This window comes from Sinohyriopsis cumingii, chromosome 14 (genome assembly GCF_028554795.1).
Source record: "Sinohyriopsis cumingii isolate HCF-2022 chromosome 14, ASM2855479v2, whole genome shotgun sequence".
Taxonomy (NCBI): domain Eukaryota; kingdom Metazoa; phylum Mollusca; class Bivalvia; order Unionida; family Unionidae; genus Sinohyriopsis; species Sinohyriopsis cumingii.
In genome coordinates this window covers 114,573,980-114,601,378 of record NC_142974.1, presented here as the reverse complement: position 1 = coordinate 114,601,378, position 27,399 = coordinate 114,573,980, and the positions used below count along the sequence as shown (strand labels likewise).

At 34.7% G+C, this 27,399-nt stretch overlaps 1 protein-coding gene across 1 annotated transcript; it reads left to right on the top strand.

The window, feature by feature from the left end:
• Positions 1 to 27,173, top strand: LOC149784639 (cysteine and histidine-rich domain-containing protein 1-like). Its single transcript, XM_089932695.1, has 9 exons — positions 1 to 189; positions 2,857 to 2,963; positions 5,116 to 5,196; positions 8,575 to 8,734; positions 9,161 to 9,222; positions 12,460 to 12,530; positions 15,438 to 15,540; positions 19,404 to 19,592; positions 20,102 to 27,173. Exons 1-9 carry the CDS (start codon positions 123 to 125, stop codon positions 20,225 to 20,227), a joined length of 966 nt encoding a protein of 321 aa, XP_089788821.1. The 5' UTR covers positions 1 to 122; the 3' UTR covers positions 20,228 to 27,173.
• Positions 27,174 to 27,399: the final 226 nt, after the last annotated feature.

The window sequence follows — 27,399 nt, the reverse complement described above, 5'->3', positions numbered from 1 at the left end:
TTCTCGAAAGTTCTCCAGTAGCCGGCAAGAAGAGTACTTCGTACAAGCAATTTTAAATTCATTTTTTAATATATACATATATTTTTTAAATCAGATTTTTATGGTATCGTATTTACTTTGAAATGGTGCTAGTTCATTGCTACAATAAAGGATGCGGCAAGGAGTTCGATCCAGATGATAATGGTCCAGGTGAGCTGAGAGATTGCAATGTAACATCTTTCATGTACATGACTAATTCGGTCTTTGTTTGTAGTATTCATCTCCTCCCCCCCCCCCCCCCATTTGTTTGTTAATTCGCCACTACTGTATTGAATTTTATAAACGAAAAGAACGTAGGCTGTAAGATTGCACAAAATGTAGTCATTTGATTAATCAATTTATAATTTCTAACATTGTTGTCTGGGGGGTACCTAACACTGTCAGCGTATTGGCGTTTCAAACAAACCACAGGGGCTCGTTACAAAGAAAATCAAGGGATGGGGGTTCTAACCTGTAATAATATAACACGTGTTATATTATTACAGGTTAGAACCCCCATCCCTTGATTTTCTTTGTAACGATCCCCTGTTAACCAACGCAAGCTCTGGATGAATCATCTTCGCTAGCCAAGGTTCCGATATGATAATCCTGTCTACATCTTGGAGGATCGAACATATATTTTAGTGCTTCGTCCTCTCGATATAAGTTGGATATCATGAGTTGCATTGTTTAGTATGTAATGTCAACCAGTCAGCTGGTGACTTTAAAAAAATCACAAGCCCTGACTTAAATTTCACAAGCCAGGTTCCAAATTCCATGTGTCCTAAATGACCCCTTTATTAATGTTATTTGTCAAACAACATTGTAATTGCTACAGTTGAAAAATAAATTCCATAGGGGTTTTGAAGATAATGCAAGTGTTAGTATTCATCACTGCTTTTGTAGACCAGATTGACCTTGTGTTCAAACTTTGCTAGATTCTCTGAGCCAATCTTGGTCAGAACCAAGTTGACGTATGTTAGTATGTTGTTTGCAGTATGATGTTATTAAAGAAAACATGGTTTGATTTAACTTGCTAACAACTTAGTGTTTGGGAGCCCCTGGTGACAATCAGGTTAGAACTTAATAAATAAAAGAATGAAATGACTAAGTTTTGTGCATTTTGTTATATCCTTGAAGCCTATTGTTTTTAAAATCTGTAGTGGGTAAAAACAGGATAGTGTACAAATGCTGTGTATTACACCTGTTGCATGAAAACAGACTTTCCTGTGCAGATATGGTGAACATTTTACTAAAGAAACTCCAATTTGATTCAAAATACCAAATAGTTGACTGTTTGGGACCCGTGGTTGGTGAAATTACTAATTGATGAATAAAATGACTTTTATGCATCTTTTTAAATAACCTTGTTGCTTTTGGTTTTTGAAATTGGTGGGGGTGGGTACAAACAAATGGGAGGGTATGCAAATAATATTGGCCATTCAATTTTTTTTTATAGTGATCATTTATTTTGTTGCCTTGTTTTGTTTTATTGCTGATCTTGAGATTTGTTCTTGAGATTTTCGACTGTTTGAGAATTTTAGAATTTGTAAGGCATGATCAAGTATAAAACTCTTTTAAATCTTTCTCCTGCTAATAATGGTTCTTATCAAGTTGACATTCATTTCCATTCAAAATCTTTTTGAAATTACACAAGAACCATGTCTGTTATGCATTTGGCAACCAACCAAGGAAAACTGTTCCAAGTGTATCGAGTTTGAACATAATTTGTAATTTTGATATGTTAATAGATGAGCTGATTATCCAGTATTGACGAGATTTGCCCTGCAATGCAGCATTACAGTCACGTGGTCAGCATTAGTCACATGGTCACCAAATCTTGAAGCCTACTTATTCAGATACAACAAAATTATCATTTGTCTTGTCCCTTCATAGGCTTATTGTATTGCAGCATTGATTGACCTCTGACATCAAGAAAATATAGTCTGCAAGATAATGAATAACGTGAATGATGTGAGAAATGGTGATCTAGACAGTGCAAGTTTTAAACATAGTAGGTTTTGCTTTAGTCGACCAAAAGAGATGAAATATTTATAACTCATGTAAAATGAATCATGTTTCTATCAATTTCATACTGCTGGTCTCAGTGTATGTCTTAACTTTACTTGCCTTAACCTGGCAACATCACAGGAAAACAGGAGAAACATTATCACAAAGTTGAGATGTCATTGTAACAGATTTCCTTATACAAGCAGATGTTGTTTTGGGTTTGGTGCCATTTTACAGTGTAGGTATACATGATGGCCAGTATAACTGGTGGAGGAAGAATCAAGCAAATTCCCAGTAAGAATATGCTAGCAATGGCAAGCTTTATCATGTACCCACATTGGCTTGAAGACTCAAACCCATGTGGACAGGGGTTTGATAGAAATGATTAGTAAAGCGCAGCACTTTTGACCACTCAGTCACACATGGACCCCCATTATGCATATAATTTTGCTGTAGATCAGCTGTTTCCTTGCAAGCTTGTTGCAAACATGGAAAGATATGAAAATAATTTCATTTTATTTTGAGTAAGAATGCTTTGTTTAGACAGTAATGAAAACTCTGATTGTTTGACCCTATCAATAACTAACAAGAGACTAAAAGCATGCAAACACTAGACTGTCTGAACAGAACATCCTAGATCTAAACAGCCCCTTAGTGCTTTTGATACTTTGACAATATTTGTATTATTATAGTTTGTTGTGTGTCGAGCATGCATTGGCAGCTATAGTAGTCAAAGATTTCTAGTACTGTTGTCCACATTATTAAATCACATTAAACATTAGGTTATGTTTATTGCAGTTTTATTGTTCATGTTTGCTTTATTTCCAGAATTATGCACCTACCATCCTGGAGCTCCGACATTCCATGATGCATTGAAGGGCTGGTCCTGTTGTAAAAAGAGAAGTACTGATTTCACAGAGTTCTTGAATATACCTGTAATAACCAAATTTTTATATTTTATTTTTAGATAGCCTCTTTTTTTAATTTTCACTGCTAGCCATGTTATGTCAGTAAATTGGTTTTGATACAGTATGCAGTGAAATAGTGTTGCATTTTATTGCATACATATATAACCTTTACAAGTATAAGTGTGTCCATTGAGTTTTTAAAATTATTAATTACAGCATCCCCATCTTATGTGTGCGTGTATGTGTTTTGGATTTTTAACATTAGCTTTAACAATTTTTCGGTCATATTGCTATGTTTGCAGTGGCAGTTTGTTGTGATGTCGAGCACTGGGGCATCATGTCACAATAATATAGCATGATTTCCCATCCCGTCACATTATCCTGACACCAGGTCAATCAGTCCCAAGACTAACATCTTAATGATGAGCATTTAGTGAGGCAACTGTTAGTACCATTTTTATAAGTCTTTGATATGACTCGGCCGGGGTTTGAACCCATGACCTCCAGCATCTGAGGCGGATGCTGTAACCATTAGACCACTGGAGCGGTCAGTCCCCATCTTATAAGGCCACTCATTTTGCAGCAGAAAATCAGTCTTTTAAGAGGGATGGCTCTTCTAAATATGGATCACATAGTTACAAATAAAGTATAAAAAGTGTTGATTTTATTAATATATTTAATATTTTCATTTAAAAATTAAAGAATATTATCAGGTTATATCTTTAATGTGATTAAACTAATATGTCTTTTAACAAATATTTTTATGAATTATCATCAGTCAAGGTGAACAGTGCATGACATTTGGCTGTAACTATCCCAGTATGTCCATTGATTCTGTCTTTCCACTCACTGATGCTGATCATGTATTGCTGTTTTTTTAAAATCTGCCTAACATCAGATTTCTCAGCAGTGATCAAATGACTCCACCAGTTTTAGTTTGGTTGAATTGCTTTCGCTTTCTAAACTGAATAATGGATGATATTTTGCACTATTCCAAGAACGTTTTCCTTTGTGGGTGTCTGGTAGTTATCACACAAGACATTCATTCTTTACAACGTAGGTGAGCTTGTCTTGTGATTGAATTTTTGTTTTGCACTCTGAAACACAGTTAACTACATCTCATAATATAGGAGAGGGAAGCCAGAAAGGCTAACATACCATCTGGTGACCGGATGTCACACTGACTTGAGCCGAACAGTGGTTAACTTTTGTCCTCTTGCTAGTTATCAGTTGTAATAAGAGCCAGTAATTATTAAAGTGGCGAAACCTAATATCCAAGGAATACACAGCAGTAAGGATGATTGGATTACTTTCCTGATGGTATGAATTCAAGTTTCTTTATAGGCTGAAACAAATGCTAAACTTCTCAGCAGATCACAATAGTCATTAAAATGTCATCATTCTGTTTAGTTTCAAGTTGAAGTATTATTATTTGAGAACCGTTATATATTGTTGCTTTTTAGCAAGTCCAACCTTTTCCACACATCCGATTAAAAAAAAATATTCTGTCTTTTCTACGTATGTTCAGATGAACAGATATGATTTGAAAACACTTGTATTGGGTAGTTCTGTGAAAGCTAGATGATAATTCTGTGTGGTAGTCATGCAGATGCAAATGATACCAGGCAAAAAAAACCTTTTTACTGGATTGCATCAAAACACATCTGCAGTTTTATTTGAAAATACGTTGAAACATCTCAGGAATGTGTTACAACAACTCACACATCCATTATGCCCATGGTAGTGGCCATCTTGCAAATCTTATTTGCTGCTCTTGGATGGATGGTCGCATCAACATAGAATTTTCACAAAAAAGACTGTGACGTCTAGTTGGGCCTAATGAGAATTGTTCCACTTCCATTCGATTTGGCCATCTTGAAAATCTTGATGTCACTACTTTTCCTATCAATCTGTGGTTTTTACTAAAACAATTTATATTATTCTTGTTGGTAATAAATACAGATCATGCCAATGTCCTCCACAGCAGCTAAGTTGAAAATATTTTCAGCAAAGAATAACAGATGGCTCAGTAATTTAAAGGAAGAAATGGTTTTAACTTTAATTCCTGGACATTTTTTCAGCCAGTGGAGAATTTATCCCATTGAAGCACTCTTGTGCAAAGTTAACAGAAAGCCTGCAAAACTACATTGTTTAATGTGGAAACTGTTCTGTTTTCTAGGGCTGCACCAAAGGAAAGCACAGCAATGAGAAGCCAAAAGAAGCAGAAAAGCCAGCACAAAGTGAAACAAAATTTGTAGAGGTTAGTATCCAAATAATTTTATGTTGCTTTTGCAAAAGGGAAATTTAGTTGCCAGATTAAAAGAGGAGATAAAAAAATCTGATTTAGCACACCTGCCTTATCACAGCATGTAACACAGTAAAGATAGTTTTGACATATCCAAACATTTTACTTTGTTCCAAGTTGCATTTTTGATGAATGGTGGTGGGGAGCAGATACTTCTTCATCTTAGGACTATCTGATTTTAATTTTGAAAATCTCTACAAGATTGTACGTTTGTGAGGATATAACCAATCACAGGTGGAGTTGAAACAGAAGTTGGTTTGATCCATTCATGTCCTGGAAGTTTTTGAAAATCTTGAATTTTGTCAATCATATTTTTGTATTTATCAGAAGGAATGCAAAACATTGAAACAATAAAATGTATCTGATCTTAATTCAGAATTTTGTTGTATGACCAGTATTTAAACAAATAATAAAGATGAAATAAACCGGAAGAGACTGAATTATTGAAAGGACTCAAATCATTGGTACTTACCAGATAGAGTTGTCTCCCTTTGACATAGTATGACAGTTATCACATTTTTGAATGGACAACTGTGAATTGTACATACTTGATGTTTTTCTTCTATTTTGGTACTATATTACAACTGTTTAAAAAAATGTACACATGGAGAACATACAATTTCCAATTTAAAAATATACTACTAAGAACCTAATAAAAGTCATTGAAAGCTCATTGAAAAGCCCTTTGTTAAAACTTATTCAGAGATGAACAAACCATGTAATAATGCTAATCTACCATGGAACGTTGCAGCCACTTACCAAAAAAAATATCAAAGAAAATTAATCTTTTATTTTACAGAAACAGCTGAACAGAATTTTTGACCAGATTAAACTTAGAACCCTTTGACAGCAAAAGGTTTAAAATTTAAAGCCAGATATGATTGCCTGAAGCTGTCACACTAAAATAAATTTGAATAATTTCACAAAAACAGGTGAGCAGAATTTGATTGATCTTGATTATCCTTGCATTACAACAGTTCAGATGTTAAGAAATAACTACATGTAGCAATGAAAAAAACTTTGCCTGACTCGTGTTAACCAAATTTGATATTAGTGACACCCAAGCATCCAAGGTATGTCAGCCATAATTATTTGTGCAGAAGGCAATTTGTCTCTGCTGCCTGCGCACCTTTTGATGTGGTGGAATAATGCTGAACTGAGCTGGTATTGATCTTCAAAACTTAACAAATAAATATTATGTGGCCTTAGAAAATGTGCATCTAATCCATATTGTTGAGCAAATAGGTCTGAATGCTTGAATGCAATCAATTCAGGAATGTTTTTTTAATCATTGTGAACTTAGTAAAAAATTCCACATTCCTAATTAATAACAATAACATTTGCCAAAAAAGTCAGATAGGGGATACAGGTTTAAGAAGTCTTTTTTATGAACTCCAATAGGAAGAAATGTCCCTCTTTAATAAAAATTTTAAAAAATTGCTTGAAAATTTAAAGTTTTTTTTGTGCCAGTGGTTTGTCAGGTTTCAAAGCTTTCTTTCTGTTCAGTTGGAATCTTACAGGAGTGCATGTTGACTTGTTAGCTAATTGGTTGGAAGGTCTAGTGGAGTAAAACAAAGAAGAAATAGTCATTGCAAACTGGAATGAGAAATACACAATACACACATCAATCCTTTGTTTTATGGCCCTGAAAATTATGAGAAATCATACATTGATTGAAACATAAAGCAGATACACCTAATTTGCTTCGTATCAAAGATGAATGCATGGAACATGTTAGCTACAAGAAAAACATTTGGAAATTTTGAAACTGAAAGCAGAAATCATGTCTGTGACGTTATTCGTACAGATGCAGATAACAAACCATGACTTTGCTGTTTATCTTAGTTAAAATGTATTTTACAAGTTTCTTGATCTGAGACCATCACATGCAACCTATATTGGGAGAAGTCACTTCTCCCATAGGTCAGAACAGGGAGAAAGTGAGTGAATATCAATGGGACTAAATTACATTTTTATGGTGATAACAAATATATAATAAGAATGGTAGAGCATTTAGGCTTTGCTAAATCAGCTTCTGTATCATAAAATTATTTCTGTATGTTTCTTTTTTTATATTACATAAAGAACAGTTTTTTGTTGGATTAAAATGACAAAATTGTTACTGGATAGTTTTATCTTTTAATACCATGTAGAGTCGAGTCTGCTCTGGTAGTCTAGTGGTTAGAGCGTTGGTCTATGATGCGAGAGGTCATGGGTTTGTGCAAGAAAGCGAAATCACATGTATCTTATATGAGCAAAAATCAAATTGGTGTTGATGTCCAATGTTTCCATTATTTGATGTACCTTTATAATGTATACCCAACTGAGAAATTCCGTTGGAAAATCACCATCTTTGCTGGAATGACTCATCAAATATGGATGCCTGTATCACCTTCAGTGCCATACTGCAAAATTAATGTTCTATTCTTAATTTCTGCTGGCTCTGCATCTAGCATGTCGGAAATCAGTAGTAATTTTTTCTAAAATAGTTTATATTTTTCCTACTTTTTTCTTATCAAAAACATGTTAATGTGTATATTTATTTAATTACTTACACAAACATAATCAAAGATAATGTATTTTATTCATTTAATATGGATACTTCTGGTCAAAGTTCTGCTATTTGACCAAGATTGGATCCAAGTGGATGACAAATCGTGTAAATAAAGTCAGTATTCCATGATGAATCTGGATAATTGATGCTTTACTCTGCAGCTACATGCATGCTTCCTGCAGAAGGTCTACATTTTCCACATTCCAGTAACTATGGAAAGCTTTTATGACTAAAGAGATGCTACACAACCATTTAAAAAATAGGTCAATGTGACCTACTTTCGTGCTTGATGTCCCCACTTTATTTGTAGATCAGTTCTTGGAAAGTATTAATCATGGAGACATAAATTTGAAACATCTGTATGTATGCATCCTATTAAGTACTACTCCTGGATAGATATAGTAGGTCACTGTGGTGTTTCACACTCCAGTAACTTTGTACAACTTATGTGATTAAGTCAGTTTTACTGAGAGACATGAAACCTAATGTGTACATGCTTCTTGAAGAGAATTGCAAACCGTACCCAAACTAGATCACATTGACTGCCTTTATTTTATGCAGCTTTTACCAGATGCTATATATGAAGTGGGATCTTAACATCACAAAGTATTAAATATTTGTACCAATATATTTTCTATACTGTTTTAGATATACACATTTAATATATTAATGAAGTTCTTGTGTTTTGCAAAGTTCAACATTTTATTTATGCCAGTGTTCTTCTTTACTACATAGAGGTGAAAACTGTATTTCTACCAGTGTTCTTTTATTGTTTATAGCAGACTGAGGTTAGACCTCCACCACAGCCTAAATCTACGCAGCTTGAGGACAGACCATCTTTAGATGAACCATACATTCGACTGACAAACAATGTGACCAGCTCACTCAAACAGGCATTGGAAAAGCATATGGCAGAAATGAATTTACAGTCAGGTGAAGGTACAGGAATCTTATTATCTGTTGGATACATGGATACATGGTGTATTATCTGTTGGATACATGGATACATGGTGTATTATCTGTTGGATACATGGTGACCTTATTCTTCTAGAAGTGTGTCTATAGGCAGAAAGGGTACCTTTAAGTGTCATCTTCCTTCTTTTTTTTTATTTTATTTTTTTTATTTTTATTACTCCCTAGTCAAACCCAAATAAAGTTTACCAAGCTTGGTATGTTAGAACTTCTTAAGAACATCAGAGATGGTTTCAGTGCTACTCAGGTATTAAAAAGAAGGGGAAAAAGCCATTTCTTGGATTCCTAGAAATTATTTTCGGTGAGTTGATTATTTGTTATTTTTGGAGATTTTTGTTATAACTTATTATAACAACTTCCATCCCATCAGGACTGTTTTTTTTTTTTTTACAGATGCAGAGAGTAAAGATGGAATTAAAATTGGAACAAGTTGCAAGAATGGCGGTTGCAAATCTGTGAGTACAGTCTAATGATAAATTCAGCAAGTAGGAATCAAGAACACACATTTAGTTAATCTGGCTTTAGTTTACAACAAGGCCATATATTTCTAGCATGCTATCCAGTGTTTGTCAGCATTTTCAGTCTTGTCTTCCAAACTGCTAAGCCAGTTTTAGTTGAAAAAATTAATAGGCGGGTTTCTTAGGACAATCTCTGTTAAAGCTGTTATCCCACCAGGCAGTGAGGCCAAAGGTTATGGCATGGTCCTGCACCAACATTTTAGGTCGTTTATGAACGGTAGCCAATTTCAACTTTTCAAAACTAGTGAACCAGATCTAACAGAACTTGGGGTTAGCATGTACAAATGATGCCAGTCAACATCATATAGGGATGGTGCCATTTCCATAGCAACCAGGTGGAAAATGTATTTTTGACAGTTATATTATTATGACTACTAACAGCCAGTTTCAATCAAGCTATGTATGAATGTTTCTTAGGACTTGATTCTTTGTGTGACTTTAAAGTGATCATACTCTAATAACCTAATACAGTGTTTGACTGCATACCAGCCTCCATAAATTTGTGACTATACCAGCCTAACCATAGCAGCTAGCTGGCAAATGCAATGTTTTCAATCTCCAAATATTGTGAACCAGCTTCTATTATACCTTGTTGGAATATCTTCAGTTTTTTACCAATTTTCTTTTTCTTTAGGGGTGGGGTGGAGGAATGGGAACCATATTCAACAAAGTTCTGTCAGCATCATTGATATTTTAGACACTTTGATTTTGTTATTCTATTGTAGTTTCTATTAATCCTGTTTTGGATTTCTTGTTTCAAATTATAAAAAAGCTATAGGGCGAAAATAATGCAATTCCTCATAGTTTGGAGAAGAGATGTTTGGAATTATCACTTCATACCTATTATGGGCTCTGTTGATATCAAAGCATCCACCATTTCCAGGTGGCTTCTCCTCACCATCAGGGGAGCTTATCAGTCCATTATCGAGACGGACTTTCTTTTCAGAAGAATTCAAGACCAGGAAGTTATTTGAGTTAAATGTAGTTGGACAAGCACTTCTTTCTTGTTCTTCTACCATTGATCTTTGGCACACCAGAGTGAAGGCATGTTTTTTTTTGGGCAAAATAATTAGGCACAAAATGTGGATCAATTAGCTGCCATAATGAGACCATCATTCTTCCAACAAACAGGCAAATTCTGTGAGGCAGTAGTGGCAGGTGATGTAATGTTACTCTTAAAATGTAGTTTTGCGGAGGTGGGTACAAAAAATTTCAGCTACATAATTCTAACCTGTCACTATTGCATTATTCCCATGCTCCCACCCAGCTCTGATATCCTGATTGTATTTTAGGTGCATGACAGAGAGGAAGGGTGTCCAACATGGGACTGTGATGTGGAAGTCTGACTAGCTCTTGTGTTCTTTTTGTTCTGGAACTTACCTCTAATGGAAGGACTGAATTATGTGCTTAATAAGGGTACTATCATCCATGTCCCCCCCATTTTATTAGAACTTCCCAGTTATTTTTGCTAATGGATTGCTGCATTTTTTAAGAACAAGCCCAGATTAACTAAATCTGAAAAGACAAGATGTATATGGTTTGCAATTTTTGACAAGAAAGTTATGCTGACCATATACACATTTTATCACCTTTAATTTATTTTAATTAGCTGAGACAATTAATTTTTGTTTCTTAGCTTGTGTTTTTTGTCCCAAAAGCTCATTAGGTTCTTAACAGTCATCAAAATAAGTCCAGTTTTGCCAGTGAGCGAGGACTAGGTTATCATGAAAAGATTTGGGGGCATTGGTGTGGCAGTTGATTGCTGTTGTTCACAGTAGAATAGAAGAGGGCAAATCACATTTATGATTATTTCATTGAAGGTGAATTTTAACTAATAGTTAATTGGAACACGAATTTCACTTGACATGACTTTGTTAATTGATATTTATTTCTGGTCTTAGTGCCATCAGTGGGCATTCCAGTATTCTCATTGATCTATTTTGCACTGTTTTGTTTTATTGCAGTGTACATTGTGTTATTTTATTGGCAAAATATTTGTGTTGAAAAATTATTTATAGATATATATTTTTCTCTTTAAAATTTAAACAACTTCAATTCCAAATCTCTGCATCTACTGCACTTTTCATGTTAAAATGTGCAATATCTTGAATTTTGATCGCAATATATTAATGGTAAGCAAATGGGCACTTATTTATTCTGTTAGAAAAAAATGGGATCCATAACTTCACTCAGATTATATCCAGGTTTGTGTTATTAGTGTACTTGAATGAGAGAATCTTACATATTTAAACTTTTTAATCTGATTTGCTTGGAGTTCCTCTATAACGTGTGGTCAGAAAACTGTACCATCAGAATGCCGTTCATAGGGAAGATGCTGTTCCACAGAATTTTGTCATCATGCTGCATGTTTCCTGTTGTTTCTGCCTCCTTGCCCCAGCCCCCCATTCTAGACAGCAGTATGCCTCTTGGACATGCTTTTAGCCAGTACTTCAAATACATGCAAGCAATTATTTGCCCTTAGAAAATTCTTTTTCCTCCCCAATTTGGGGAATAGGGGACACGTTTGTCCCATGATCATTGGATCCAAGTTGCAACGCATGTTCAATGTAACCCTTGTTTTAAATGTGAAACCAATGTTCAACACATGTTCAATGTAAATCTTGTTTTAAAAACTGACATCACATGCCAGTGGGTGGGCATCCGACTGTGGAGTGTATTTGCTGTTGTGCATAGAACATTTTTGGGGATCAAAGGTTCAGAGGTCATCCAAGTACAATAATTTAAATAGTTTTTGATCAAACTTGGCATGTGGTTATGTCTTGATTATATCTGACACAAGTTCAATGTTTTGTATAAGACCTCATATTTATGTTCAGAAAGGCATAACTAACAGATTTAGATTAACTTGAACATATTGGACTCTGCCTGAATTTGGTATATTGGACTTTCTCAAGAATATCTCAGATGATCCTAAAAGTGCTGAAATTAAATAGAAAGAAAGGATAATTGATTGAAAGACAAAACATTTGTTTTCTCTTCCAGACCCTTCCAGTCTGTAGGGTCTTAGTTTTTATTTGATAAATGAACAAGTCTAAAGTAGACATGAATACGGCGTTCAGTTCTGTACATCAAAGTGACATTTGATCAGTAGGAAAATTGGGCTAAACTGACTTAGTAAATCATATCAATAATTCAGAACTGTTCTTTTTTCAGACCTATGAAGGAGAGCACAGTATTGCTGATAAATGTATATTTCACCCAGGAACACCTGTATTTCACGAAGGGTAAGTACCTCTGAATTGGCATGTTTTCTGTAATTATCCTCATGTGTTTTTATCTTGTTTTGTTTGTTTTTAATTTATTGGGGACACTGGCTTATATTTAGTTTTTTTGTTTTTCTTTTTAAGCTAAAAAACATTTTTTCACCTCCTGTATAATACTGATACACCTGGAATCATAGAATTTATTAGCATTAATACATTACCTTTCATTATAGCCATGCCTAGCTCTCCAGGGATCATGGTGTGCTCATTCATTTAAAAATGTAAAATATCTTCCCATTAGACTTTTTTTATTATTGATTCCTTGGATTTACGTTACGTGCGCCCAAAGAGCATGTGTGATGGGCTCCCGTTAGATGGAAAGTTCCAGAACACATGGAACAGAAACAACAGAGAGTAACCCAGTCTGACTCCCCTGTCATCTACCCAGGTGTGGTACCTGCTCTCTTTTCCTGGATGATAATTGGTACCATGGATGCCCATATCTAGGCCTCAATGCAATTTTGATGTGGCAGGCTGTAGATCTACATCGTCTATTTGTATGTAGTGAAACAAAATAGGAAAGGGCTGGTCCACTTTCCCATATGTTCTCTTCAAAGGTTGATAGTCTAGAATGAACAGTTTTAATAATAAATCTTATTCTTTTGTTTTTTTTGTATACAATAATGCTAAGGAGTCCAGGTCAGGCTTTCTTTATCGCATTAAAATGCTGAAAATAAGTTTGGAAAGGTAGGTCTCATCTCACCCCCACCCCTGCAACCCTAATCAACCCACTAAGGCACTTCCCTTGATCTCCTACCACTTTTGTTTTTTTTTAAATAAGAAATATCTATTCTCACCCTTTGTAAGAAAGAGATGCATTTCAGTAAATGTACACTGTAACAGACACAATAACAAAACAGGACAATGTAATATTTAGATTGCAACAGGACAATATAATTTTTAGATTGCAACAAGACAATGTAATGATTAGATTGCAACAGGACAATGAAATGTTTAGATTGCAAAAGGACAATGAAAGTTTAGATTTCAACAGGACAATGAAATGTTTAGATTGCAACATGACAATGCAGTGTTTAGATTGCAACAGGATACTAAAGAGACAAACATCGTAGGAACAGCACTTGGAGTCTTGCTTCATTTCCTAAGGGTTATTGGAGAAGTAGGAAAGCTCCCATGACAGACATACCTAATTAGTGTGTGTGTGCGTGATTTGGATTTTTAACGTAGCTGTAACAATTTTTCAATCATATCGCTATGATGTCTGCAGTGGCAGTTTATAACCATGTCTTGCAGTGGGGCATCATGATGCCAAATTAGTAACACTCCATTCATTCCCTTTCCTGTCTCTTGATGAAGATCAAGTTTCTGTGGGTCACTGATGATGAAGCAGAGGGATGACAAGAACCAATCTCATCCAGCTTTCCTTCCTTTAAGTGCTCAGCAGATGTGATGTTACTCAGCGCTTTTCCGTGATGCCCTAGCGATAGACATCACTTAAAACTGTCTTACTGCAGACATTGTAGGATATGACTGACTTTTTTTTAAAACTACGTAAAAAGATCTAAAACACACACACACACACACACACATACACACACATTTTCCTGAAATTCATAAGGTTCAAATACAGGGACACAGTGGAATACAAGGACACTGTCTATTACATACAGGGACACTGTATATCAATGTTTATTACATACAAGGACACTGTTTATCATATACATGGACACTGTTTATTACATACAAGGATACTGTTTATCACATACAAGGACACTGGTTATTACATACAAGGACACTGTTTATCACATACAAGGATACTGTTTATCACATACAAGGACACTGTTTATCACATACAGATACACTGTCTATTAATTCAGAATATTCCCTCACTGTCTGTTATCCAGATTACTTCACAGTTATCATGGATGGAGTAGTGTTGCAGTCTAAGCCACTTCCTCATCAATGATGTGAAAGTAACTGGTGGCCATTCTACAAAAGTACCAGCAGTCTTTTTCATACAAAGGCATTTAGGTGGTGTCACTCAGAGTAGAGAATTTCAGCAGTGGAATTTATTTGATCCTTGGGTCTCCTCAGTATGATTTTTGATCCTGCATCTTGAGTCGCAATTAATGAGACTTCTTTGAGTTATCCTTCTTTCCAAGTGGCAGCCAATCTTTGGCTTCCTGTAAAGAAGATAACATTTTGGGCTATATAATATCCCATGTCAGTAAATATGAATAAGTGCCTTGATTGGTGTATGGCTGACATCATACTGCAAGAGAAATTGCCAGAAATCAAGACTTGGTCAAAAACCAGTATGAGAGGGTGAGATGTCCACATCTTGTTTTCCTTTCTAAAAGTGAGCAGTGTTTGGCCTTTTCAGGAGTGCTGATTACACGTTAATCACCTAGATTTAAAGGCAATGTTATGTTTCATTTATATGTGGCAGGACATGCCTTCTAGAAAAATCACTTGTATTTTGTTCTGCATATCAACTGTCTTATGTTACATCAGATGGCAAGGGGAAAATAAGTCTCCAGACCATAGCCTCCTGGTTTGGGATTTTCTTCATTGGAGTAATTGTTGACAAATCCACATCCAAGTCTGTTACACTTAATGATCACCCAACACATGTTTGATGACTTGTACAAGTAAAACTTAACCATCAAATTTGACCAGATATTAATCAAGTGTTAGGTCTGAAATTATAGGCCATAATCTATAATAGTGGGGTAGTCTTTCTTCTCAGGTAGTGACACATATGAATGCTTAAGAAAAAAATTGGTTCTTTAAATATTTGATTGTTATTCTGGTTTCATTATCTGTGTCGTCATTAGAGACAGTGGTGTCAGTGCCTGGGTGGTTGTTAGGGCTAGTTTGACTAACAGTTTTATTCATTTCATACAGAATGAAGTATTGGTCATGTTGTGAGAGGAAGACCACAGATTTCTCAAACTTCCTGGATCAAGTGGGATGTGTTACTGGAAATCATGTGTGGAAGAAAGATGAGGTATGTAGCCAAAATTATGATACTTAACTGTAGCATAATGAACCCCTTTTTCTGAATTTCCCCCAATTAGTTTCTTGAATATGAAGAATAAGTGTCAGTTCTCCAGTGGTTATTAAGTTCAAGTGAATAAACACCAGCTCCTGAGACACTGATGCACAGCATAAAAATTGAGACGTGTCTCAAGTTCTTGTTGAAATGTTATTTTTTCACATTCAGGTTCTCACTCCATATACTGTTGATGTGGTATACGTTTCAGTGATGCATCTAGGCTGCGTGATTGCAGCATTCACCCCTAAATGTCTGTTGCAACACAAATTCATATTTGCCATGTGCCCTATGAACACAGCTTCCGATTTTGACTGCACATTAAAACAACTGAAGTGAAGGAAGATATGACCCATCAGTGATGTTTATTGTGGCTATACTCTTGTTTACTATAGGGTACCAAAAAATCTCTTTTCTTGACCCGTATTCCTTTAATAAAATAATAAAATTTGTGGAAGAGAAGAATATGCCTGATGAGAACATAATATGGTTTGGTAGCGATGATGCATATGTGATGTCTGTTACTTCAAGTCTTGTGGCCACAAGATACAAAGGTGTCCCATTTAATTAGTGAACACTGAAAGACTGATTTAATTTGTGTATTTCACAAGCTTCTAAGAACATAGAGTGCCTTAGGTAACATTCAACGATTTGTACTACTACATTAGGATGTCAGCAAACACAGCAGCTGAACTGAAAGAAATCCAAAAGCTTCTTAAGTTTCCTGAGCTTAAAATGAGGGTGGCTCATGATGTAAGGTGGTTGGCATCATGTGATGCACTTTATGCTGTGTTTTACAGCTGGAGTGCTCTTGTGACATGCTTCACAAAGAATAAGAAGACAAGAGAATGTACATCCCTCTTCAGTAGGATAACAGACTACAGATGAGAGACAGTTATACAAATTGTGATAGACATAATCCCACAATTGGCTCAAATGCAGACTACAGATGAGTGACAGTTATACAAATTGTGATAGACATAATCCTACAATTGGCTCAAATGAGCATGCTTTGCGGAAGTCAGACCTGGATATTGTTGCAGTAATATCAGGTCTAAATAGGGTTGATTCCAATCTGAAAAGTGTTAACACTGAGACAATCTATTCTCAGACAAGATTGGAAGAGAAGCTGACAGATTCTAAAGCTAGAGAGGAGACAAAACGTTCATCATTTACTGAAGTTGAATTGACAATTCATGTAATAAGCTAAAGAGAATCTGGCTAAGCTTTGCACTGAATTTATTGGTCATCTACAAGAACAGATTCAGGCAAAGTTTTTTAAAGGTAGTACACAGGTTGCAACAACTTTTTATGTACTTGGATTATTAACTTTTCAGGAAAAGAACTTGAAACTTATGGTAATGGAAAAATTGCTATCCTGTGTGACCATTATTGTGTTGAAAAGGAATCTGGTCAAGTAAACAGCTAACAGCTGAATGGTCTTTGGCAAAGACACTCATCCAAGAGATAGAACAGTGCCTTTGGCAGATATCGCACTAATATCATTCAGAATCTGTATCCAGTCTTATGATAGCATAGACTGTGACTGATGTTTGAGTGTGTCAGAATGTAACTTAAAGTAACAAAAGAAATCGACTAAAAGCATAAGCACTCAATCCTCTTATGATCATCAAGTGAGGGACCCATGTACAGGGAATTGGACTTTTGGAAAAGCACTTGCAGTCTAAAAGATAAACAAGGACAGAAGACTTTTCAAGAAATGCATCTTTAATTGTCAATGACCGGGCGTTAAATTATAATTTATGAATGCAAGGTTTATATTTAAAATGGATCAGCTTAAATTTATGAATAAAAAATGTACATAGTGAATGTCTTTTTCAGTCCAGATAGCTAATAATTGCTATCTGGCTGCACATAAACTTTTCCTGGCACAGGTGGCAAGCTTAGTGATCTAAAAATAGACTTGGAGCCACCTATGTGGATTAATTGCCACCTTGAATTTTGAAAACAAGTGGCATGTACCTCCAATTTAAGAAACCCTGGATGCATCTCTGGTCGTGTATCAACCAATCTATTTACCAGTCCGTATACATAATGTGCATGACTGTATTCTTACCTTGTTCCTTTGTATATGAAAACCTGAAAGAAAGTGAATGGATTAAATTCTAGTATGGGATAGAAATTTAAATCATAAATATGTGATACAAATCTGTCTGTCCATGCATTGTAACTGGTATAGCCCAGTAATTCATTAAGGCTCTGTGTGTTAGAATAGTAACCCAGTAACCGTTCCTTAAAACCCTTTGCATTGTAATGTAGCCCAGTAACCATTCCTTAAAGCCCTTTGCATTGTAATGTAGCCCAGTAACCATTCCTTACTGTAGCCCAGTAACCATTCCTTAAGGCCCTTTGCATTGTAACCAGCATAGTCCAGTAACTGCTAAGGCCCTGTGCATTGTAATGTAGCCCAGTAAGCAATTTATTTGCCCCCAAATGTTTGAAAAACTGACTTTCCACAAAATTCTTCTGTTTAAGGTCCTGATGAGAAAATTATAATGAGATGTACATAATTGCAATGTTCATAATTTTTTCATAATAATATCTTGGTTATTTTTCAATACTATTAGGTATTTGAACTGAAAATGCACATCTCCCTGTGGGTTTCTTTCTCTCTGTTGATAGAATTGTGTCCCTTTCAGTCCCTGTGTTTGCAGTCAGGGACATTGATCAGCAACCAATCAGAATGTTTTTGGTGTAATTTGGCATGCTAATTGCTTTACATAATTATGCAAATATGCCACCTAAACTATGTCTTTGTTTCCCCAACATTTATTTATTTATAAAATTAGTTCTAGAAAAAAAAGTTGATTTTGATATCCATTGCTTTTGTCCTCCACCTTTTCATTAAAGGCAGAAGACAGTTTTCTTACTTCTTTATGACATCCCCAGCTGAGTCATACCAAAGACTTACATAAATGGTACTAACAGCTGTATAGCTTGGTGCTCAGCATTAAGAAGTTAGTGTTAGGACTGGTTGGCCTGGTGTCAGGATAATGTGACTTGGTGCAACATTATGCTACTGGTCTGCAGCATGATATCCAAGTGCTAGAAATCACTATAAACTGTCACACTACAGACATCGTAGTGATGTGACTGAACAATTGTTAAAGCTACGTTAAAAATCCAAATCACACACACACTTACACTTCTTCATGACAGTCCATTTATTCATCAGACTGTTGATTTTTGACTGAGCCATTTCATTGACTGATACTGTTTGACTTCTGCCATTTGAAGTCCCTTTTCATTGATCGGTGCCTTTAGACTGAGCCTTTTCATTGATTGGTGCCTTTAGATTGAGCTTTTTCATATTGATTGGTGTCTTTGGACTGAGCCTTTGGACTGCTGCAGTTTGACAGCCTTTTCAGAAAAGATGCCTTTGGGCTGAGCCCTTTGTTGTGATTTGAGAAATCTTTTCATTGATTGGTGTCTTTTGAATCTTTGCCTTTGGTATGAGCCTTTTGATTGATTGTTGCCTTTTGACTGAGACTTTGCTGTTGCCTTTTTAGCTGAGACTTTTGATTGATTGGTGCCTTTTGACTGAGCTTTTGGCAATTTAAAAATGTTTTCATTGACTTATGCAGTATATTGGGGCTATTAGTAATTCAGTCATTCACATATTTGAGAGTGTTAAGGCACCATGTGACTTAGAATGTTACTATTAGAGTATTAGAGTATGTCAACCCAGATCATTGCATGTTTAATCATAATAGTACAGTAGTAAAAGTTGAAATGCAATTTCTAAAAATGTTTCCTTTAATATTAATTACTGGTATTGGTGGTTATCTCTCTTGCAGCCAGAAGGTGCCGAGAAGTCTTGTAGATTAGACTGGTTTCAAACAGGTCCATATGTCACAGTTTCAGTTTTTGCAAAACTTGCTATACCAGAGAAGACGTATGTTGAGGCAAATCGAGTTTCATGTAATATACACATTGTATTTGAAGGAGGGAAAAGTCTCTGGACCAAGAAACTTGTATTGAAAGATGTAAGTACATGTTGATGTGTATCATTTTTGCTTTATCCATGCCTTTTTATTAAAGGACTTGAAAAACAATAGCAACAAAATGAAACATCTTGTTTTCTTTCTCAGAATATGCATGGGACAAATTGAGCAAAAGTTGCATGCGTTGACTTTGAGATAAGAACCCATAAAGTAGCATATCTAGAATTTACAATTTCTTTTGAAAACCGAACAGTCTGTATCCAAAAAATATGACTAGTCGTGCATGCATGGATTGGCTAAATTTGACAGAAAGAATTCTGGCATTAAGTCCTTTTATTCAAATAGTGCTGATTCAGTATCAAATATGGCCACTGGTTAAACTGCTTTCCAGTGTGGCATCAGATATTAAAAATACATAAAACGTTTTATGTCTGAAACCAACATACTATCCAGATTTCTTGTCCAGCTGTCATTTCATTTAGCCTTTTAATTATAACCCAGTGAGTAATATTGTATAATTTTAAAAAAATTTGTTCGTTTTTCTCTTTCAGGTTATAGTACCTGAAAAAAGTGATGTAAGGTTGCTGGGTTCAAAAGTAGAGATCAACTTGAAAAAAGCAGAAGCCTTTAGCTGGTCCACATTAGAACTGCCTCAGTTGCCTGCAGGAAGTAGCTAATATTCAGCTGCCTTAAAACCCTGTTAATGTTGCTCTAAATTTCCTGCTGGAGGTAGCTAATATTCAGCCATTTTAAAGTCCATTTAATGTAACTTTCAGTTTTCTTCTGGAGGTAGCTGATGTTCAGCTGTTTTAAACCCCAGGTAATGTTGGTCTTGGTATAGTGAATACCATCCTTTCAGATTGTTTCATCCAGGCTTCATTATTGCAGAATTTCTTCCATTGTGGTAGCAATGCTCAAAAGAATACAAGCTTAAAGGGGAGAAGTTGTGTAACAAAAGTAAAATTCCTTTAACAAATCTCTTATGAAATCGGATATAAGAAGGACCCATTTTACTGGTTCATTATTATCAAATGCCTCATTAACTCATTTATTCTTATATTCATAAATGTGCCTTTCTCTTCTTTATTTGAGCCTGTCATTCCCCATTTAATTGTAAGTTAGCAAAATGAGTAGAAATTTGAGATAGGAAAATGAGTAGAAATTTGCATTAGTTTCCCTTCCTTCCAATAAGCTGTGGAATTCCTCCTTTTTTGGTGTCTAATGGGGAGATGACCTTTTCATGTAAATTCCTGGATGTAACACTGTTCACAACTTTTTTATATGTTGGCCATTAAGTGAAGTGTACTATATTGTGATGTTGTCTGTCTCTGTTGTCAAAGTCAGGTATGGACGATAATTGCTAGCAATGGAAGTAATGAGACTGTTAAACATGTTGCAGATGCACAATGTTTCATTCATGCTAATTATGCTCAACTAAGTTGATATCTACAAGATGTGAATGTTTCTTGCATTATATTTGCTGTTTAAAAGTCCAGATTTAATTTGGGATTACAAATTAATCATATGGAAATGAAAAATATACGAGATTTTGTCATCACCTTGTATTTCTGTCTATTCAGTGGGCCGAGACTGGTTCCAAGCTTAATTTATTTCGTTCCTTCTTTCTGCTGGAACCTCTCCAACAAAAGACAAGAACCAGTCAAGGCACAAGGAAAAGACAGATGTAACATTTGTCAGATCATGGTAGGTTAAAAATTCTCTAATATATTGCACAATTTCATTGTGGATCTAGTCCACATTAATTTTGTGTGAGCTAGGTAATAATAAATAACGTTGGAAAGGATGAGATCAACTTTGGGTATGAATGAAAAAGCAGCTAGCTACCTTCAGTATAACTGCATACTAATAACATTTAGCTTCCTCCAACACAGTTGAGACTACCAGATATTTAGCTTCCTGAAACACATCTTGTCACATCTAGCTGATATTTGGTTTGCTTATCTTAGTCCAGTGAGTATTTATTTTGACCTGAAACTAATCACAATACAATTTACTTTATCTTGAAGTGTGAGTAAATGTTTGCAGAACAACATATGAAAAATCCAGAAAATTAAAAATGTTGGAAAGTGCTTACTTTGTTTTCATCTGACCATAATGCCAAGTGGGCTTATCATGTCCTTCATCTGTTGTGCATCATCAGCGTGTGGCTTTTCAAATCGCTGTTTATAACTTTTAAAAAACCATCAGATCAATTTAAACATGATTTTAAAGCAACTATTCCTGAGTCATGGTTTTTAAAATTTGTTCAGTGGATGCTGATCCATGGCTTTAAAAAATTGCAGAACACTACTCGATAAAAAATCGACAAAGTATCCTGACATAGAGGGCTTTCAGTTTGGTATGGATGCTGCTGTTTGTCTTCAGATATGGTCCTTGTAACTTAAAATAGAAACAAACTATACAGCTTGTCAGAAACTGTTCAGCGCAGTTTGACCAAATTTGACAGAAACATTGGTTTTCAACCCAATGAGACCTCAAACATGGCCAGTTTTACTAAAGATCGGGAAAAACGTTAAATAAGTGCTTTTCTGAAAGTACTGATAGCACAATTTGACTATAAAATATTTTGGATTAATGGCTTTTATATCTTTACAAATTCTATAGAATATGGCTGCTTTTACATAAGAAAAAACAAAACAAACTATAAACAGCTTCTCAAAAGCATCTCTGTAGAATTTGCCCAAATTTGACAGAAAGCACCATGGCATGAAGTGCTTCTAAGCTTTTGAAAAAAATGTCTATCTGTAATAAAGTATAGCTGCTGCTACTAGCATAGAAACACCTTTAATAACTTCATCTTAAAAAACTGTTGAACATAATTTGAACAACTCTAAAGAAAAGTTATTTCCTTGTGTATGTTGAAGACTTTTCACATTTACAGAAATGATGCCAAATCCATGATCAGATATGGTCATCACAGAAATGATTAGGGCATTGCCATATTTTGTTTCAGGTTTTGGTTTAGCTCTATTGGTCATGCTTGAATTAAAATGAACTTTTTTTTACAAGAAAACTTCTTGTTATCTTGTCCAGTAAGTCTTAAATGAAAAATATTCTGATGTCAGATATGGCTGTCACAGCAGCCATTTTGAAAATCTTGTTTATTCTTCTCTAAAGAGATGTCTACTCCTCTCCAGATGGATGGCTTTATCAACAATATACTTATGACATGTAGTTAGTCCTAAATGAAAGTTATGCTAGTCGTTCATCTAATATGGCTGCCATGAAAACCATGTTAAAAATCTTGCTGTTACTACACCCCTGAATGGATGGTCATCATGACATGAGTTGTTCTCCGAAAGATTTACAATGTTGTCTACTTTGTCCTAAATGAAAATGGTGCCAATATGCAAATCTTGTTATTTCTGAAGAACATCAGAGAGTGTTTCAACACTCAACAGTTACAAGGGAGAAATGAATTCTTGGAAATTTTATTCACCCAGTAGAGGTTGTTCCTTCGAGAGACTCATGATTTCTAGACATCCTTTTAATAATTAGAAGGGGGGGGGGGATTTTTGCATTGAACTCTGGACTAGGAAATGATATGGCATGGTAATACTAGTAGATAAATATTACATAGTTTAAAATAGTTTTTACCCTGCAAAACTACATTTCACAGTGATCGCTTTCCAATAATATAAAATTAACATATATTTAGTTTCAAGTGGTTACAAATCCACTTGAAGAATAAAATATTTCTTTCGAAATTAGTTTCAGGTTGCAGTATATTTTATTGACTGGACTGTCTGTTATCTTGTTTGTACTATCAGAATGTTTAAGAAATTTGCCAGAGATCAAAAAAAAAAAAAAATCTTAAGTATATTACTGGTAGATGTATATATTTGTGCTTTAACAAATGTCTTATGAAATCGGATATAAGAAGGACCCATTTTACTGGTTCATTATTATCAAATGCCTCATTAACTCATTTATTCTTATATTCATAAATGTGCATTTCTTTTCTTTATTTGAGCCTGTCATTCCCCATTTAATTGTAAGTTAGCAAAATGAGTAGAAATTTGAGATAGGAAAATGAGTAGAAATTTGCATTAGTTTCCCTTCCTTCCAATAAGCTGTGGAATTCCTCCTTTTTTGGTGTCTAATGGGGAGATGACCTTTTCATGTAAATTCCTGGATGTAACACTGTTCACAACTTTTTTATATGTTGGCCATTAAGTGAAGTGTACTATATTGTGATGTTGTCTGTCTCTGTTGTCAAAGTCAGGTATGGACGATAATTGCTAGCAATGGAAGTAATGAGACTGTTAAACATGTTGCAGATGCACAATGTTTCATTCATGCTAATTATGCTCAACTAAGTTGATATCTACAAGATGTGAATGTTTCTTGCATTATATTTGCTGTTTAAAAGTCCAGATTTAATTTGGGATTACAAATTAATCATATGGAAATGAAAAATATACGAGATTTTGTCATCACCTTGTATTTCTGTCTATTCAGTGGGCCGAGACTGGTTCCAAGCTTAATTTATTTCGTTCCTTCTTTCTGCTGGAACCTCTCCAACAAAAGACAAGAACCAGTCAAGGCACAAGGAAAAGACAGATGTAACATTTGTCAGATCATGGTAGGTTAAAAATTCTGTAATATATTGCACAATTTCATTGTGGATCTAGTCCACATTAATTTTGTGTGAGCTAGGTAATAATAAATAACATTGGAAAGGATGAGATCAGCTTTGGGTATGAATGAAAAAGCAGCTAGCTACCTTCAGTATAACTGCATACTAATAACATTTAGCTTCCTCCAACACAGTTGAGACTACCAGATATTTAGCTTCCTGAAACACATCTTGTCACATCTAGCTGATATTTGGTTTGCTTATCTTAGTCCAGTCAGTATTTATTTTGACCTGAAACTAATCACAATACAATTTACTTTATCTTGAAGTGTGAGTAATTCTTTGCAGAACAACATATGAAAAATCCAGAAAATTAAAAATGTTGGAAAGTGCTTACTTTGTTTTCATCTGACCATAATGCCAAGTGGGCTTATCATGTCCTTCATCTGTTGTGCATCATCAGTGTGTGGCTTTTCAAATCGCTGTTTATAACTTTTAAAAAACCATCAGATCAATTTAAACATGATTTTAAAGCAACTATTCCTGAGTCATGGTTTTTAAAATTTGTTAAGTGGATGCTGATCCATGGCTTTAAAAAATTGCAGAACACTACTCGAAAAAAATCGACAAAGTATCCTGGCATAGAGGGCTTTCAGTTTGGTATGGATGCTGCTGTTTGTCTTCAGATATGGTCCTTGTAACTTAAAATAGAAACAAACTATACAGCTTGTCAGAAACTGTTCAGCGCAGTTTGACCAAATTTGACAGAAACGTTGGTTTTCAACCCAATGAGACCTCAAACATGGCCAGTTTTACTAAAGATCGGGAAAAACGTTAAATAAGTGCTTTTCTGAAAGTACTGATAGCACAATTTGACTATAAAATATTTTGGATTAATGGCTTTTATATCTTTACAAATTCTATAGAATATGGCTGCTTTTACATAAGAAAAAACAAAACAAACTATAAACAGCTTCTCAAAAGCATCTCTGTAGAATTTGCCCAAATTTGACAGAAAGCACCATGGCATGAAGTGCTTCTAAGCTTTTGAAAAAAATGTCTATCTGTAATAAAGTATAGCTGCTGCTACTAGCATAGAAACACCTTTAATAACTTCATCTTAAAAAACTGTTGAACATAATTTGAACAACTCTAAAGAAAAGTTATTTCCTTGTGTATGTTGAAGACTTTTCACATTTACAGAAATGATGCCAAATCCATGATCAGATATGGTCATCACAGAAATGATTAGGGCATTGCCATATTTTGTTTCAGGTTTTGGTTTAGCTCTTTTGGTCATGCTTGAATTAAAATGAACTTTTTTTACAAGAAAACTTCTTGTTATCTTATCCAGTAAGTCTTAAATGAAAAATATTCTGATGTCATATGTGGCTGTCAGAGCAGTCATTTTGAAAATCTTGTTTATTCTTCTCTAAAGAGATGCTACTCCTCTCCAGATGGATGGCTTTATCAGTAATATACTTATGACATGTAGTTAGTCCTAAATGAAAATTATGCAGGTCATACATCTAATATGGCTGCCATGAAAACCATGTTAAAAATCTTGCTGTTACTACACCCCTGAATGGATGGTCATCATGACATGGGTTGTTCTCCAAAAGACTTATAATGTTGTCTACTTTGTCCTAAATGAAAATGGTGCCAATATGCAAATCTTGTTATTTCTGAAGAACATCAGAGAGTGTTTCAACACTCAACAGTTACAAGGGAGAAATGAATTCTTGGAAATTTTATTCACCCAGTAGAGGTTGTTCCTTTGAGAGACTCATGATTTCTAGACATCCTTTTAATAATTAGAAGGGGGGGGGGGATTTTTTGCATTGAACTCTGGACTAGGAAATGATATGGCATGGTAATACTAGTAGATAAATATTACATAGTTTAAAATAGTTTTTACCCTGCAAAACTACATTTCACAGTGATCCCTTTCCAATAATATAAAATTAACATATATTTAGTTTCAAGTGGTTACAAATCCACTTGAAGAATAAAATATTTCTTTTGAAATTAGTTTCAGGTTGCAGTATATTTTATTGACTGGACTGTCTGTTATCTTGTTTGTACTATCAGAATGTTTAAGAAATTTGCCAGAGATCAAAAAAAATAAAATAATCTTAAGTATATTACTGGTAGATGTATATATTTGTGCTTTAACAAATCTCTTATGAAATCGGATATAAGAAGGACCCATTTTACTGGTTCATTATTATCAAATGCCTCATTAACTCATTTATTCTTATATTCATAAATGTACATTTCTTTTCTTTATTTGAGCCTGTCATGACAAAACTGGGCATAGCAATAACTTTAGCACCCATGTGTACGTACATCTGTACATGCTAGATTTCAGTTGTTAACAATTTTTTACTTTCTCGCTACATAATTGTAAGCTTGACAATTTTTTTTTACTGGAAATTCCAAATTCAGAGTGATCTTATGCTATTAAAGTTGTAAATTGTCTAATTTATGCACTTCTTCTGTCAAAAGTTCTGTGAAGTTTGCTTTTGAGTTAGGGATTCACTTATTACACATTGAAGTATATCAGTGCTATAGCATCCTGGAAACTTGTTGGGACATGTATCCCAAGTTTTAATTAGTATTGAATATTGATTTTTAAAATTGATTACCAGTTTTCTTATATCAGATCCCTCCTAATATCTGTGACATTTTTTAAGACAATAGCTAAATATGACAGGTAACACAAACTTGATGAAAATGAGAGCTTGCTGTGGCAGTACATTTTTTCTCTCCTTGGTCTGAAGTTGGAATTTGTTAAAGAGGAAGGTAAATTCAATTGTTAAAATTTAATGTTTTTAATAATTGTATATTGAATACAGATTTTGCAAACATACGTTTGGCAGTAGAAGTTTTGTCATGATCAGTAGGTAGACAATAAATGTACAAAAGACAAAGGGAATGCCAGAATTTTGCATCTTTGTTTGAATAGATGATAATCTGAACAAAGAATATTTTATCCATTCTGAATAAAGCTTTTCATTTGAGTTGTTTTCTTTAATTTTATTTGTTGTTTTAGTTCACATGGTCAAAGGCTGTGAATTCATTCTTGGATATTATAACTATCATGCTTCTTCTGTCCTATGTCCATCAACATTTTAAAAATTCAGAACTGCAGAGCCCATTTTTAAGGCCAAGCTAGTTAATGGTATGGTCTTTGTTTTGAAATAGAGAATTGAATGGGAAAAAAACATAATGGCATTAAGGGGTGTC

Bases quoted from the DNA above. Each gene is read 5' to 3' on its own strand.
- LOC149784639 (XM_089932695.1), top strand. From the start codon at position 123: ATGGTGCTAGTTCATTGCTACAATAAAGGATGCGGCAAGGAGTTCGAT. The intron at 190-2,856 runs GTGAGCTGAGAG...CTTTATTTCCAG, and splicing joins TCCAGATGATAATGGTCCAG to AATTATGCACCTACCATCCT. The intron at 2,964-5,115 runs GTAATAACCAAA...TCTGTTTTCTAG, and splicing joins CAGAGTTCTTGAATATACCT to GGCTGCACCAAAGGAAAGCA.